The 14,516-nt window shown below is 57.1% G+C and overlaps 1 protein-coding gene and 1 pseudogene across 1 annotated transcript; one reads left to right on the top strand and one right to left on the bottom strand.

The window, feature by feature from the left end:
* Positions 1-1,142: 1,142 nt before the first annotated feature.
* On the bottom strand, positions 1,143-2,694 carry LOC139048363 (uncharacterized). Its single transcript, XM_070522750.1, has one exon. The coding sequence runs from the start codon at positions 2,562-2,564 to the stop codon at positions 1,959-1,961; it is 606 nt and encodes a 201-aa protein (XP_070378851.1). The 5' UTR covers positions 2,565-2,694; the 3' UTR covers positions 1,143-1,958.
* A 131-nt stretch (positions 2,695-2,825) lies between these two features.
* On the top strand, positions 2,826-14,420 carry LOC135915540 (streptococcal hemagglutinin-like; annotated as a pseudogene).
* The last annotated feature ends 96 nt before the right edge of the window (positions 14,421-14,516 follow it).

Below are 14,516 nucleotides of genomic sequence, written 5' to 3'. Positions count from 1 at the left end.
TAATGCAGCCTTGTGCATGGCTCGATACTTCACCGCAATCCAGCTCCCCTATCTCTACGTCCGCTTCCGTGCAAGGTGCCCGAGAAAGGGCGTCGGCGGTGCCAATCTGTTTTCCTGGGACATAGGAGACTGAAAAGCGATATCGCATGAGCCTCAATCGGAATCTTTGTATTCTAGGGGGAAGCACATCAAGGGGTGACTGACCGAGTAGCGATACGAGCGGTTTGTGATCCGTGTCAGATTGAAATTCCAGCCCTATCAAAAACCCTTCCAGCCTTTCTGCCACCCACGTCAGCACAAGTGCTTCCTTTTCTATCTGCGCTTACCGTTGTTCTGTCGGTGTTAATGAACGAGAGTGGTACGCAACCGGCCGCCTTTGCCCATCTGATTGCACTTGCATGAGCACACAGCGGAGACCGAATGACGACGCGTCGGCGGACACAATAGTGCGCAGCTTAGGGTCGAATTTCGCGACGCATTGCGCCGAGGTGATCAATTCTTTCAAAGTCTCGAAGGATGTTTGCTGAGGCAGACCCCAGTGCCACTCACGGCCTTTCAAGAGAAGGCTACGGAGCGGTGCTGACATGTCGGCAAGGTTGTTCACAAATCTTGCCAGATAATTTATCATGCCCAAAAACCTGCGGACATCAGCAACATTTGATGGCATAGCCATTTCGTTTATGGCTCGAACTTTCTTGGGATCCAGGGCGATTCCCGCCGCATCGACCACGTAGCCTATAAACGCAACTCTTCTGACACAAAAAGAACATTTCGCCCGATTGAGTGTTACCCCCGCTGCAACCAACCTTTTGAGCACTGCGTGCAGCCGTTCATCATGTTCACGCTTAGTAGCTCCGTAAACCAGAACGTCATCCATCAGGTTCACTACTCCTTGAAGGCCATCCAAGATTTCCGCCATTCGCTTTTGAAAGTATTCCGGGGCCGAGGTGATACCGAACGGCAGTCGCTGGAAGCAGTACCTACCAAAGGGGGTGATAAATGTTGTTAGTTCTTGACTTTCTTTCGCCAATTTTACCTGGTGAAATCCTGAATTGGCATCTAATTTCGAAAAGTATGTGTCTCCCGTGTCTACCGTTCACGTAGGACGCTCTTGTTCAGCTGGGTTAGATCCACACAGATTCGAACGACCCACTTGGTTTGACTACTGGAACCATTCCTGCACACCATGTAGTTGGGCCATCTACCTTACGAATGACATTGCTTTTGACCATTTTCGCCAACTCTAGTTTGATGGCGTTCTTTAACGGGATGGGTACCCGCCGCGGCACGAAAATTGCAAAGGGGACGGCGCCCTCTTTCATGCGAATGGTGTATTCGCCTGACATCATGCCCAGCCCAGAGAAGAGCTGCGGATACATGTGCTCAAACTGTTTATCATCAACCACATCAAGAAATTTGACTACATGAAGTGCTTCAATGGTTGGGAGCCCTAATAGGACACACTGCAGCGACTCTACAACATACAGTGTTCGTCGCGTTGTTTTGCCTTTCCAAACAATTTCTGCTGAAAAACAACCATTCACTTCGAGGCGCTGATTCGCAGCGCTTCTCAACACCGCTTGTGACCCGGCTATACGATGCGGTACACCGGGGAAATCGGGCGGAACAACAGTGACTTCGGCTCCTGAATCAATTTTTGCACTTACGCGTACACCATTGATACACACTTCTGCGTATCTGGCATTTGAGCTATTCAGTGTCCCAAGAAAAAAATTTTGTCCATCACCTTCTAGCATAGAAATGCCCACCTGGTTGTTTTCTGTTCTCTTGCAACACGCCGCGGCGAAATGTCCCTTGATACCACAGTGGTCACACCGCGCTGACCGTGCAGGGCACCGGGCTCTCGGGTGGCTCGACCGTCCGCAGAACTGGCACGCCTGCGTTCGCCGCTGTGGTGAGGCGCCAGGCTCCCAGTTGTTGGACGGCTTCCTCGTTGTTCATCGGACTACGTCAAGTTCGCCTGTATTCGCCTCGTTGCTGACGGCCCTGAGTTCCAGTTGCTGTCGGTGAACTGTTTCCTTGAGCCTGGCCCTCACCAGAGCGGTCGCTAGCGTAAGGGTGGCATCCATCTGGAGCGCTTCCGACAGCCGCGCGTCCTCGAGGCCGACCACAAATCTGTCGCGGATCATTCGATCCCGAAATTCTGCAAATTCACAGCGGTCCGCAAGCTCGTCCAGGGCTGTCACAAAGTTGTCCGCACTTTCCCCGGGTTCTTGCTTTCGTCGATGGAAATTTGCGCTTTCATAGACTATATTCTTCGTGGCCACAAAATGGGCGTGAAACTTTTTCTTCACTGTCTCGTAGCTTCGAGACTCCTCTTTGGTAAGGCCGAATGTCTGAAAAATGTTTCTTGCCTGCCTGCCCATGGTGTACAAAATCGTTCGCACCTGCGCCTCTTCCGTTCTGTCGTTGAGCCCCGACGCGTAGCAGTAGTCGTCGAATGACATAATCCATTCTGGCCATTCGGAAGTCCGGTCGAAGTTGAAGGGTGTCGGTGGCGGCATGGCTGCCGGTGGCGGGGCTGCCGCTGGCGGAGCCGTCATCGCGCAGATCGAACGCCGGGTGAGCGCCGCAAAGGCAACTAGGATGGGGGGTCGATCCCACTTCTGACACCATGTCGTGTCCGCTGCCGGAGCGGTGATGCAAGCAAAAGACTAACGCCACTCCGATGTAGCCACGAACCCCAAAAACCCCGTGTTTATTAGACAGCCGCTTTTTATCCCTTTTGCTCCATGACGTCACAGCCTGCGCACATGAGTGCTGAGTCAGATCAGAGAACCGATAACACTACAGGTATCAGGGTGATGGGCCGAGCAGATGGTGTGAATACCCATGTTGGCGAACTCCTGGCGTACAACTGCCTGGTTCAGGGAAACAGTGACTGCAGGCGCATTGGAGGGGCTGGAGTCGAAGGCAGCCGGATAGGCGGCCTTGATCTCACAATGGACAATCCTGGTAACATCGCCAGTGTTGTTGGGACGAGGAGCGTGGGCGCAGGAAGATGTCGCTGGGGTGTTGGGCAGACGGGCAAACTGTTGGTCGATACGTCGGCTTTTAGCGAGTTCCAGGCGGCGGCACTCTTTTATTACTGCATCCACCGTCGCCACGTTGTTAAATACGAGCAAGTTGAAGGCATCATCGGCAATGCCTTTGAGGATGTGGGAGACCTTGTGAGACTCAGTCATGTGTGCGTCAACTTTGCGGCACAGAGCCAAGACGTCCTGAATGTACGTGACGTGGGGCTCCGTTGACGTCTGCACACGACCGGAAAGTGTGCAGACGCGGCAAGTTGGTGACCGTAGGGGTTGCTGAACAATCTCGAAGCTTTTGCTTAAGCGAATCCCAACTGGTCAGCTCATCTTCGTGCGTCCGATACCAAACTCGAGGTCTGCCACCGAGGTAAAAGACTACGTTGGCGAGCATCATAGTAGGGTCCCACCGGTTATTGCGGCTGACGTGCTCGTACAGGCTCATCCAGTGCTCGACGTCTTCCGCATCTTTTGCGGAGAATACGCCCGGATCACGGGGAGCGGGGAGAATGATCCAGGTCGTCGAAGTGGCAGCAGGTGTTGGAGCCGGCGGAGTCGAGTTGTGGTCGCCGGGAGCCATGAAGGAAGGCTCGACGTACCGTCGACTGCGAAGCTCCGTGACGAGGTACAGGGAACGTCCACCTCCACCAGATATGTTGCGTAGGAAGACACCGATGAAAAGCTGTTTACAAGTATATTTACAAAGCAATACGGCGCAGTTGGCCAAGAGGCAACAGCCCGCGCTAGCTTCCAATCGTCGTCGTCGTCTTCTTACTGTTCTGCTCTTCGTCATGGGAAATACTATCCCGTAGCAATATGCTAGCTAGCATAAGTTTAGGGTGCCATCTGTTGATTCCACTTAGGCGTTCGTACGAAGCTACCCACTCTTCAACGACGGTGCCATCGGCGCCACTGAAAGTTCTAGGATCTTTGGGATGCACAACCGAAGGCGACAGCGACGTGGGTAGCGACGGTGACGTTGGAGGTGGCAACGACGTGGATCAGGCGTGCTCACCATCATTCATGGGGTGGACGGTGATGCGACGTCCACTGCGGAGCTCGGTTTCCAGCCGTGGCACCCCATACTTCCACCAATATCTTACGGGGGTGTTGGGAGTATATAACTACTGTATTCAATATATATACAGAATGAGTCAGAGTAGATATGATAGCAAATCCCAGTGAATACGCAGCAGCCAGCGTCTCGCTATCTACTTCTTTCTCTTCTTTCATTCTTCCGCAGGAATATGAGTACCGGTCAGCTTCAGATACGAGCGCAAGGCTCCACAACGAGCACCAGAAAGCGCGCTGGAAATAATTGGCACCACGGAATCTCAAATGCGGCAGAAAAAGCAACGCGGCCGCATAAAGGCGCTAAACCCTGTGGGGAGCCCAGTCAGAGTTCGAAAGGCGGGGTTGTCTTTTGAAATGTTTCCATTCAGAGTGCGCCCGAGTCGGCTGACGAAGGGCCATTCAGCGCGAAGGTGGGCTCAGAAAAACATTTTTCTCACAAAACAGTTGAGCTCAGAGAAACATCAGAGTTCGCTTTACCACACAAAATTTTGGGTCCCGATTTTTGCGGTCAGGTGAAGCCTGGGGGATTTAAACAGGTTTGGGCTGCTTGCTCACCATGTGTTGCATTGTCACTGGGGATGAGTTTTCCATATCAGATCTTCCGAGAAGATTGTGAAACCTGGTCTCCTATCAAACCTGTAGGATTCAGCGAAGGTTTAGTAATCTTATGGCCCCTTTAGTCTATTTATTAGATAGGTGAAGCCAATTGAATTGTTCGCAAGACCAGATGGCCTTACGTGGGAGCACGATACTTTTCTGTGTCCTGTGGTCGTGTGTAGGCTTGTGTGTTTCCATGGAAAAGGCCACAACGAAGCGGAAGCTGCGACTCCAAGCTGCGGTGTGTCATTGTCACCAGCCATCACTTCTAAATCAATGGCTGCGACTCAACATCGACACTTGGAGCAATCTGACAGCTGGTCACGCTCAGGTTGAACCTTCCGGCGGCAGACGAGTGTGCTGCGCCAAGCGGCGTAGCAAGAGGGGGGGGGGGGGGGGCGTGGGACCCGGGTGTAAGGGGCCAGCGGGAGGGGGGGGGGGGTGTCATACGCCTGAAGACACCCCTTTTTCCGCCGGCTTGACTGGGCGCAAATGGCAAAGAATGCTCCAGTATCCAGTAGCCCGAGCTCATGTACCCGATGCATTGCACCGCAGAATTGTCGGCTGCAGCTCTATCAACACCCCATAAAACAATTTCACGAATGTGGGGGCTAAAAAAAATTAATTCCCAAAATGGTCGCTAAACTATTCGGCTTAGCGGAATGTTGCCTGTGGGGCGCGCTCATGCTGAGTGTGCATGCCGACAGCAGGCGTCGCTAGACATACAGTCAGTCTTCCGTTCAGAACGCGCAGCGAAGACGAACAAAGACAGCACTAAGAGAGTGTTCAACGAGCGCGGCCGGCGCACTCGTTTACGGCGAAGCGTTCGTTGAGAGCGACGTTGCATAAGTGCGGCCGTCAAAAGTCGCGAATAGGATTCTCTGGATCGTGTTCAGACTGGGTGCGGCCGAAGAGTTTGGCGGCGTATGACCCGAGAGGTTGTATATAGTCGCGGGCGCCGTGATGTTCAGCTCACTTTTACTTCCCCTCCCCCGCTCGCTCCCAGAAGCCGCTGCGAAACCTGCCGTTATCTTTCACGCTTTCCTTCTTACCCACGAAAGTTTGAGAAAAGTGTTGTTGTGTGACTTCATGTCATGAGTAGAGTGTCTGTGCTAGCTGCACAGAATATTACAAAAAAACGTGAATTTTGCACTGATATTTCCCGATATTCCATGAAGTTATGTGTCTTTGTGATTACTAGGAACATAGTGGTGTGAAAAATATGGCAGATAAGTAATAACCATATCCTTATTAATCCCTTAATTAGTATGTATAGAGGAAGCGCTTCAATTCCAGAATTGCGCATTCAAATTCATATTATAACCTCAGCAAAAACATCTTAAACAAAATGGTTTTGGGTGCTACAACCTACAATACTTTGGCACTGCGGGCTGCACCCAGCATGGCAGTAGCGAAAGAAACATGAAATAGTGGACCAGTGAGGTTGATCCATCAACCCTCTCCATTGCGAGTGCAGACCAAAAGGTTTCGCTGGCACGGGCTTCATCGAGGTTTTTTTTCGTATGGTGACGCCAAGAGTCGATGCGAAGCGTGCTCTATTCTGTTCCCAATCTTTTGGTGGTAACGAGCCTAGGATAATCACGTTCGTCCATATAGCAGCAAATAAAGACAAGGCTTTATTGATCACAATAAAGAGACGTCGTAATTCTCATAACATTGGCGCCCGCGCAGCACGGAGGCAGGTGGCGTTTTCCGTTTTTAATATGGTAGGGAGATCAGCGTCACTGAAACACAATTTAATTTTCGTTTTCGTTCAGGGCTGCTCAAAGCCAAAATACTGTGGGCCATAGTACCCACGACAATTTTTGTGAAGTTGTTCTTGGGCAAGATATGAATGTCGGCCGTCAATATTGCAAATGCCATGTTGCTGCTAAAATTGGTAATTCAAACTTTATAACTTTTTTTACTTGTGACGTGAGCCGTATTTGGCACGATGCCGCATTTGTTTTAGTTGCTAAGCCACACAGTCTGACAGATGTGCACATGCGGCAGCAAGCAGCAGCAGCAACAAGCAGCAGCAGCAGCAGCAGCAGCAAGCAGCAGCAAGCAGCAGCAAGCAACAGCAGCAGCAGCAAGCAGCACCAGCAGCAAGCAGCAGCAGCAGCAGCAGGAGCAGCAAGCAGCAGCAGCAACAGCAGCAGCAACAGGAGCAGCAACAGCAGCAGCAAGCAGCAGCAGCAAGCAGCAGCAGCAAGCAGCAGTAGCAAGCAGTAGCAGCAGCACCAAGCAGAAGGAGCAAGCAGTGGCAGCAGCAAGCAGCAGCGGCAGCAAGCAGCGGCAGCAAGCAGCAGCAGCAAGCAGGTGCAGCAGCAGCGGCAAGTGGCAGCAGCAACCATCAGCAGCAGCAGCAAGCAGCAGCTGTAGCAAACAGCGGCAGCAGCAAGCAGCGGCAGCAGCAGCAGCAGCAGCATGCACCAGCAGCAGCAAGCAGCAGCAATCAGCAAGCTGCAGCAGGAGAAGCAAGCAGCAGCAGCAGCAGCAAGCAGGTGCAGCAGCAGCGGCAAGCAGCAGCAGCAGCAAGCATCAGCAGCAGCAGCAAGCAGCAGCAGTAGCAAACAGCGGCGGCAGCAAGCAGCGGCAGCAGCAGCAGCAGCAAGCAGCAGTAAGCAGCAAGCAGCAAGCTGCAGCAGGAGCAGCAAGCTGCAGCAGGAGCAGCAAGCAGCAGCAGCATCAAGCAGCAGCAGGAGCAGCAAGCAGCAGCAGCAAGTAGCAGCAAGCAGTAGGAGCAGCAAGCAGCAGCAGCAAGCAGTAGGAGCAAGCAACAGCAGCAGCAGCAGCAGCAAGAGCAGGAAGCTGCAGCAGGAGCAGCAAGCAGCAGCAGCAGCAAGCAGGACCAGCAGCAACAGCAAGCAGCAGCAGCAGCAGGACAAGGAAGCTGCAACAGCAGCAGCAGCAGCAAGCCGCAGCAGCAAGCAGCCGCAAGCAGCTCAAGGAGCAGCAGCAGCAAGCATCAGCAGCAGCAAGCAGCGGCAGCAGCAAGCAGCAGCGGCAGCAAGCACCAGGAGCAGCAAGCAGGAGCAGCAAGCAGCAGCAGCAAGCAGCAGCAGCAAGCAGCGGCAGCAGCAAGCAGCAAGCAGCAGCAGCAAGCCGCAGCAGCAAGCAGCAAGCTGCAGCAGGAGCAGCAAGCAGCAGCAGCAGCAGCAGCAAGCAGCAGCAGCAGCGGCAGGAAGCACCAGCAGCAGCAGCAGCAACCAGCGGCAGCATCAAGCAGCAGCGCCAGCAAGCACTAGCGGCAGCAAGCAGCAGCAGTAGCAGCAGCAAGCATCAGCAGCAGCAGCAAGCAGGAGCGGCAGCAAGCAGCAGCGGCAGCAAGCAGCAGCGGCAGCAAGCACCAGCAGCAGCAAGCTGCAGCAGCGGCAAGCAGCAGCAGCAAGGCGCGACGGCAGCAAGCAGCAGCAGCAGCAGCAGCAAGCAGCAGAAGCAAGCAGCAGCAACAGCAAGCAGCAGTAGCAAGCAGGAGCAGCAAGCAGCAACAGCAGCAGCAGCAGCAAGCAGCAGCAACAGCAAGCAGCTGCAGCAAGCTGCAGCATCAGCAGCAGCAAGCAGCAGCAGCTGCAAGCAGCAGCAGCAGCCAGCAGCAGCAACAGCAAGCAGCAGCAAGGAGCAGCAGCAGCAAACAGCAGCAGCAAGCATCAGCAGCAAGCAGCAGCGGCAGCAAGCAGCAGCAAGCAGTAGCAGCAGCAACAAGCAGGTGCAGCAGCAGCGGCAAGCAGCAGCCGCAACAAGCATCAGCAGCAGCAGCAAGCAGCAGCAGCAGCAGCAAGCAGCAAGCTGGAGCAGGAGCAGCAAGCAGCAGCAGCAGCAAGCAGCAGAAAGCAGCAGCAGGAGCAGCAAGCAGCAGCAGGAGCAGCAAGCAGCAAGCAGCAGCAGCAGCAGCAGCAGCAAGCAGCAGCAGCAGCAGCGGGCAGCTGCAGCAAGCAGGACCAGCAGCAAGCAGCAGCAGCAACAGCACCAAGCAGCAGCAGCAAGCAGCCGCAGGAAAAGCAAGCAGCAGCAGGAGCAGCAAGCAGCAGCAGCAGTAGCAGCAAGCAGCAGCAGCAGCAGCAGCAGCCGGCAGCAGCAGCAACAGCAAGCAACAAGCAGCTGCAACAGCACCAAGCAGCAGCGGCAGCAAGCACCAGCAGCAGCAAGCAGCAGCAGCAGCAAGCAGCAGCAGCAAGGAGCGGCGGCAGCAAGCTGCAGCAGGAGCAGCAAGCAGCAGCAGCAGCAAGCAACAGCAGCAGCAGGAAGCAGCAGCAGGAGCAGCAAGCAGCAGCAGCAAGCAGGAGCAGCAGCAAGCAGCAGCAACAGCAAGCAGCTGCTGCAAGCAGCAGCAGCAAGCAGCAGCACCAAGCAGCAGCAGCAGCCTGCAGCAGCAACAGCAAGCAGCAGCAAGGAGCAGCAGCAGCAAGCAGCAGCAGCAAGCAGCGGCAGCAGCAAGCATCAGCAGCAAGCAGCAGTGCCAGCAAGCAGCAGCGGCAGCAAGCAGCAGCATCAGCAAGCAGTAGCAGCAGCAGCAAGCAGGTGCAGCAGCAGCGGCAAGCAGCAGCCGCAGCAAGCATCAGCAGCAGCAGCAGCAAGCAGCAAGCTGGAGCAGGAGCAGCAAGCAGCAGCAGCAGCAAGCAGCAGAAAGCAGCAGCAGCAGCAGGAGCAGCAAGCAGGAGCAGCAAGCAGCAGCAGCAGCAGCAGCAAGCAACAAGCAGCAGCCGCAAGCAGGACCAGCAGCAAGCAGCAGCAACAGCACCAAGCAGCAGCAGCAAGCAGCAGTGGCAGCAAGCAGCAGCGGCCCAAGCACCAGCAGCAGCAAGCAGCAGCAGCGGCAAGCAGCAGCAGCAAGGAGCGGCGGCAGCAAGCAGCAGCAGCAGATAGCAGCAAGCAGCAGCAGCAGTAGCAGCAGCAGCAGCAAGCAGCAGCAGTAGCAAACAGCGGCGGCAGCAAGCAGCGGCAGCAGCAGCAGCAGGAAGCAGCAGTAAGCAGCAAGCAGCAAACTGCAGCAGGAACAGCAAGCTGCAGCAGGAGCAGCAAGCAGCAGCAGCAGCAAGCAGCAGCAGTGAGTAGCAGCAAGCAGCAGCAGGAGCAGCAAGCAGCAGAAGAGCAGCAGGCAGCAAGCAGCAGCAGCAGTAGCAGCAGCAGCAGCAGCAGTAGCAGTAGCAGCAGCAAGCAGCAGCAGAAGTAAGCAACAAGCAGCAGCAGCAAGCAGGACCAGCAGCAAGCAGCAGCAGCAGCAGCAGCAGCAAGCAGCAGGAACAGCAAGCAGTAGCAGCAAGCAGCAGCATGCAGGAGGCGGAAGCAGCAGCGGGCAGCAGCAGCAAGCTGCAGCAAGCAGGACCAGCAGCAAGCAGCAGCAAGCAGCAGCACGAGCTGCAGCAAGCAGCAGCAGTACCAGCAACAGCAAGCAGCTGCAGCAGCAGCAGCCGGCAGCAGCAGCGGGCAGCAAGCAGCAGCAGCAGCAAGCAACAAGCAGCAGCAGCAAGCAGGAGCAGCAGCAAGCAGCAGCAGCAGCAGCAGCAGCAGCAAGCAGCAGCAACATCAAGCAGCAGCAGGAGCAGCAACAGCAGCAGCAGCAAGCAGCAGCAGCCGAAAGCAGCAGCAAGCAGCAGGAGCAGCAGCAGCAGCAGCACCAAGCAGCAGCACCAAGCAGCAGCAGCAAGCAGCAAGAGGAGCAGCAAGCAGCAGCAAGAGTAGCAGCAGGAGCATCAAGCAGGACCAGCAAGCAGCAGCAGCACCAGCTGCAGCAGCAGCAAGCAGCAGCAGGGAGTAGCAGCAGCAGCAAGCAGCAGCAGCGGCAAGCAGCAGCAGCAAGCATCGGCAGCAGCAAGCAGAAGCAGCAGCAGCAAGCAGAAGCAGCAGCAGCAAGCTGCAGCAGGAGCAGCAAGCAGCAGCAGCAAGCAGCAAGCAGCAGCAGCAGCAAGCAGTAGCAGCAAGCAACAGCAGCAGCAGCAGCAGCAGCAGGAGCAGGAAGCTGCAGCAGGAGCAGCAAGCAGCAGCAGCAAGCAGCAAGCAGCAGCAGCAAGCAGGACCAGCGGCAACAGCAAGCAGCAGCAGCAGCAGGACCAGGAAGCTGCAACAGCAGCAGCAGCAGCAAGCCGCAGCAGCAAGCAGCCGGAAGCAGCTCAAGGAGCAGCAGCAGCAAGCATCAGCAGCAGCAAGCAGCGGCAGCAGCAAGCAGCAGCGGCAGCAAGCACCAGGAGCAGCAAGCAGGAACAGCAAGCAGCAGCAAGCAGCAAGCAGCAGTAGCAAGCAGCAGCAGCAAGCAGCAAGGTGCAGCAGCAGCAGCAAGCAGCAGCAGCAGCAGCAGCAGGAGCAGGAAGCAGCAGCAGGAGCAGCAAGCAGCAGCAGGTGCAGCAAGCAGCAGCAAGCAGCAGCGGCAGGAAGCACCAGCAGCACAGCAGCAACCAGCGGCAGCATCAAGCAGCAGCGCCAGCAAGCACTAGCGGCAGCAAGCAGCAGCAGTAGCAGCAGCAAGCAGCAGCAGCAGCAGCAAGCATCAGCAGCAGTAGCAAGCAGGAGCGGCAGCAAGCAGCAGCGGCAGCAAGCAGCAGCGGCAGCAAGCACCAGCAGCAGCAAGCTGCAGCAGCGGCAAGCAGCAGCAGCAAGGCGCGACGGCAACAAGCAGCAGCAGCAGCAGCAGCAGCAAGCAGCAGAAGCAAGCAGCAGCAACAGCAAGCAGCAGTAGCAAGCAGGAGCAGCAAGAAGCAACAGCAGCAGCAGCAGCAAGCAGCAGCAACAGCAAGCAGCTGCAGCAAGCAGCAGCATCAGCAGCAGCAAGCAGCAGCAGCTGCAAGCAGCAGCAGCAGCCAGCAGCAGCAACAGCAATCAGCAGCAAGGAGCAGCAGCAGCAAGCAGCAGCAGCAAGCAGCGGCAGCAGCAAGCATCAGCAGCAAGCAACAGCGGCAGCAAGCAGCAGCAAGCAGTAGCAGCAGCAACAAGCAGGTGCAGCAGCAGCGGCAAGCAGCAGCCGCAGCAAGCATCAGCAGCAAGCAGCAGCAGCAGCAGCAGCAGCAGCAGCAAGCAGCAGAAAGCAGCAGCAGCAGCAAGCAGCAGCAGGAGCAGCAAGCAGCAGCAGGAGCAGCAAGCAGCAAGCAGCAGCAGCAGCAAGCAGCAGCAGCAGCAGCAGCAGCAAGGAGCAGCAGCAGCGGGCAGCTGCAGCAAGCAGGACCAGCAGCAAGCAGCATCAGCAACAGCACCAAGCAGCAGCAGGAAAGGCAAGCAGCAGCAGGAGCAGCAAGCAGCAGCAGCAGTAGCAGCAAGCAGCAACAGCAGCAGCAGCAGCCGGCAGTAGCAGCAGCGGGAGCAGCAGCAACAGCAAGCAACAAGCAGCTGCAACAGCACCAAGCAGCAGCAGCAGCAGCAGCAAGCAGCAGCGGCAGCAAGCACCAGCAGCAGCAAGCAGCAGCAGCGGCAAGCAGCAGCAGCAAGGAGCGGCGGCAGCAAGCTGCAGCAGGAGCAGCAAGCAGCAGCCGCAGCAAGCAACAGCAGCAGCAGGAGCAGCAGGAGCAGGAAGCAGCAGCAGGTGCAGCAAGCAGCAGCAGGAGCAGCAAGCAGCAGCAGGAGCAGCAAGCAGCAGCAGCAAGCAGGAGCAGCAGCAAGCAGCAGCAACAGCAAGCAGCTGCTGCAAGCAGCAGTAGCAAGCAGCAGCACCAAGCAGCAGCAGCAGCAGCAGCAGCTGCAAGCAGCAGCAGCAGGCTGCAGCAGCAACAGGAAGCAGCAGCAGGGAGCAGCAGCAGCAAGCAGCAGCAGCAAGCAGCAGCAGCAAGCAGCGGCAGCAGCAAGCATCAGCAGCAAGCAGCAGTGCCAGCAAGCAGCAGCGGCAGCAAGCAGCAGCAGCAGCAAGCAGTAGCAGCAGCAGCAAGCAGGTGCAGCAGCAGCGGCAAGCAGCAGCCGCAGCAAGCATCAGCAGCAGCAGCAGCAAGCAGCAAGCTGGAGCAGGAGCAGCAAGCAGCAGCAGCAGCAAGCAGCAGAAAGCAGCAGCAGCAGCAGCAAGCAGCAGCAGGAGCAGCAAGCAGCAGCAGGAGCAGCAAGCAGCAAGCAGCAGCAGCAGCAGCAGCGGGCAGCAGCAGCAAGCAGGACCAGCAGCAAGCAGCAGCAGCCAGCAGCAGCAACAGCACCAAGCAGCAGCAGCAAGCAGCAGCAGGAAAAGGAAGCAGCAGCAGGAGCAGCAAGCAGCAGCGGGCAGTAGCAGCAGCCGGCAGCAGCAGCAGCCGCAAGCAGGACCAGCAGCAAGCAGCAGCAGCAGCAGCAAGCAGCAGCAACAGCACCAAGCAGCAGCAGCAAGCAGCAGCGGCAGCAAGCAGCAGCGGCAGCAAGCACCAGCAGCAGCAAGCAGCAGCTGCGGCAAGCAGCAGCAGCAAGGAGCGGCGGCAGCAAGCAGCAGCAGCAGATAGCAGCAAGCAGCAGCAGCAGTAGCAGCAGCAGCAGCAAGCAGCAGCAACAGCAAGCAGCTGCAGCAAGCAGCATCAGCAGCAGCAGCAAGCATCAGCACTAGCAGCAGCAACAAGCAGCAGCAGCAACAGCAGCAATCAACAAGCAGCAGCAGGAAGCAGGACCAGCAGCAAGCAGCAGCAACAGCACCAAGCAGCAGCAGCATGCAGCAGCAGGAGTAGCAAGCAGCAGAAGCAGCAGCAGCAACAGCAGCAGCAGCAACAGCAGCAGCAGCAGCGGGCAGTAGCAGCAGCGGGCAGCAGCAGCAAGCAACAAGCAGCAGCAGCAAGCAGGACGAGCAGCAAGCAGCAGCAGCAAGCAGCAGCAACAGCACCACGCAGCAGCAGCAGCAAGCAGTAGCAGCAGCAGCAAGCAGGTGCAGCAGCAGCGGCAAGCAGCAGCCGCAGCAAGCATCAGCAGCAGCAGCAAGCAGCAAGCTGGAGCAGGAGCAGCAAGCAGCAGAAAGCAGCAGCAGGAGCAGCAAGCAGCAAGCAGCAGCAGCAGCAGCAGCAGTAGCAGCAGCGGGCAGCAGCAACAGCAGCAAGCAACAAGCAGCAGCAGCAAGCAGGACCAGCAGCAAGCAGCAGCAGCTGCAAGCAGCAGCAACAGCACCAAGCAGCAGCAGTAAGCAGCAGCAGGAAAAGCAAGCAGCAGCAGCAGCAGCAGCAGCGGGCAGCAGCAACAGCAGCAAGCAACAAGCAGCAGCAGCAAGCAGGACCAGCAGCAAGCAGCAGCAGCAGCAAGCAGCAGCAACAGCACCAAGCAGCAGCAGCAAGCAGCAGCAGGAAAAGCAAGCAGCAGCAGCAGCAGCAGTAGCAGCAGCAGCAGCAGCACCAAGCAGCAGCAGGAGCAGCAGCAGCAGTACCAGCAGCAGCAAGCAGCAGCAGCAGCAAGCAGCAAGCAGCAGCAGGAAGCAGGACCAGCAGCAAACAGCAGCAGCAGCAAGCAGCAGCAGCAAGCGGCAGCAGCAGCACCTAGCAGAGCAGCAGCAGCAAGCAGCAACAGGAACAGCAAGCAGCAGCAGTAGCAGCAGCAGGAGCAGCAAGCAGCAGCAGGACCAGCAAGCAGCAGCAGCAGCAGCAAGCATCAGCAGCAGCAGCAAGCAGGAGCGGCAGCAAGCAGCAGCGGCAGCAAGCAGCAGCGGCAGCAAGCACCAGCAGCAGCAAGCTGCAGCAGCGGCAAGCAGCAGCAGCAAGGCGCGACGGCAACAAGCAGCAGCAGCAGCAGCAGCAGCAGCAAGCAGCAGAAGCAAGCAGCAGCAACAGCAAGCAGCAGTAGCAAGCAGGAGCAGCAAGAAGCAACAGCAGCAGCAGCAGCAAGCAGCAGCAACAGCAAGCAGCTGCAGCAAGCAGCAGCATCAGCAGCAGCAAGCAG

This window comes from Dermacentor albipictus, chromosome 8, assembly GCF_038994185.2.
Source record: "Dermacentor albipictus isolate Rhodes 1998 colony chromosome 8, USDA_Dalb.pri_finalv2, whole genome shotgun sequence".
Taxonomy (NCBI): domain Eukaryota; kingdom Metazoa; phylum Arthropoda; class Arachnida; order Ixodida; family Ixodidae; genus Dermacentor; species Dermacentor albipictus.
This window is presented reverse-complemented; position numbering and strand designations above follow the sequence as displayed.

Excerpts from the sequence above, each read along its gene's own strand:
- LOC139048363 (XM_070522750.1), bottom strand. The coding sequence starts at position 2,564 with ATGACGGCTCCGCCAGCGGCAGCCCCGCCACCGGCAGCCATGCCGCCA.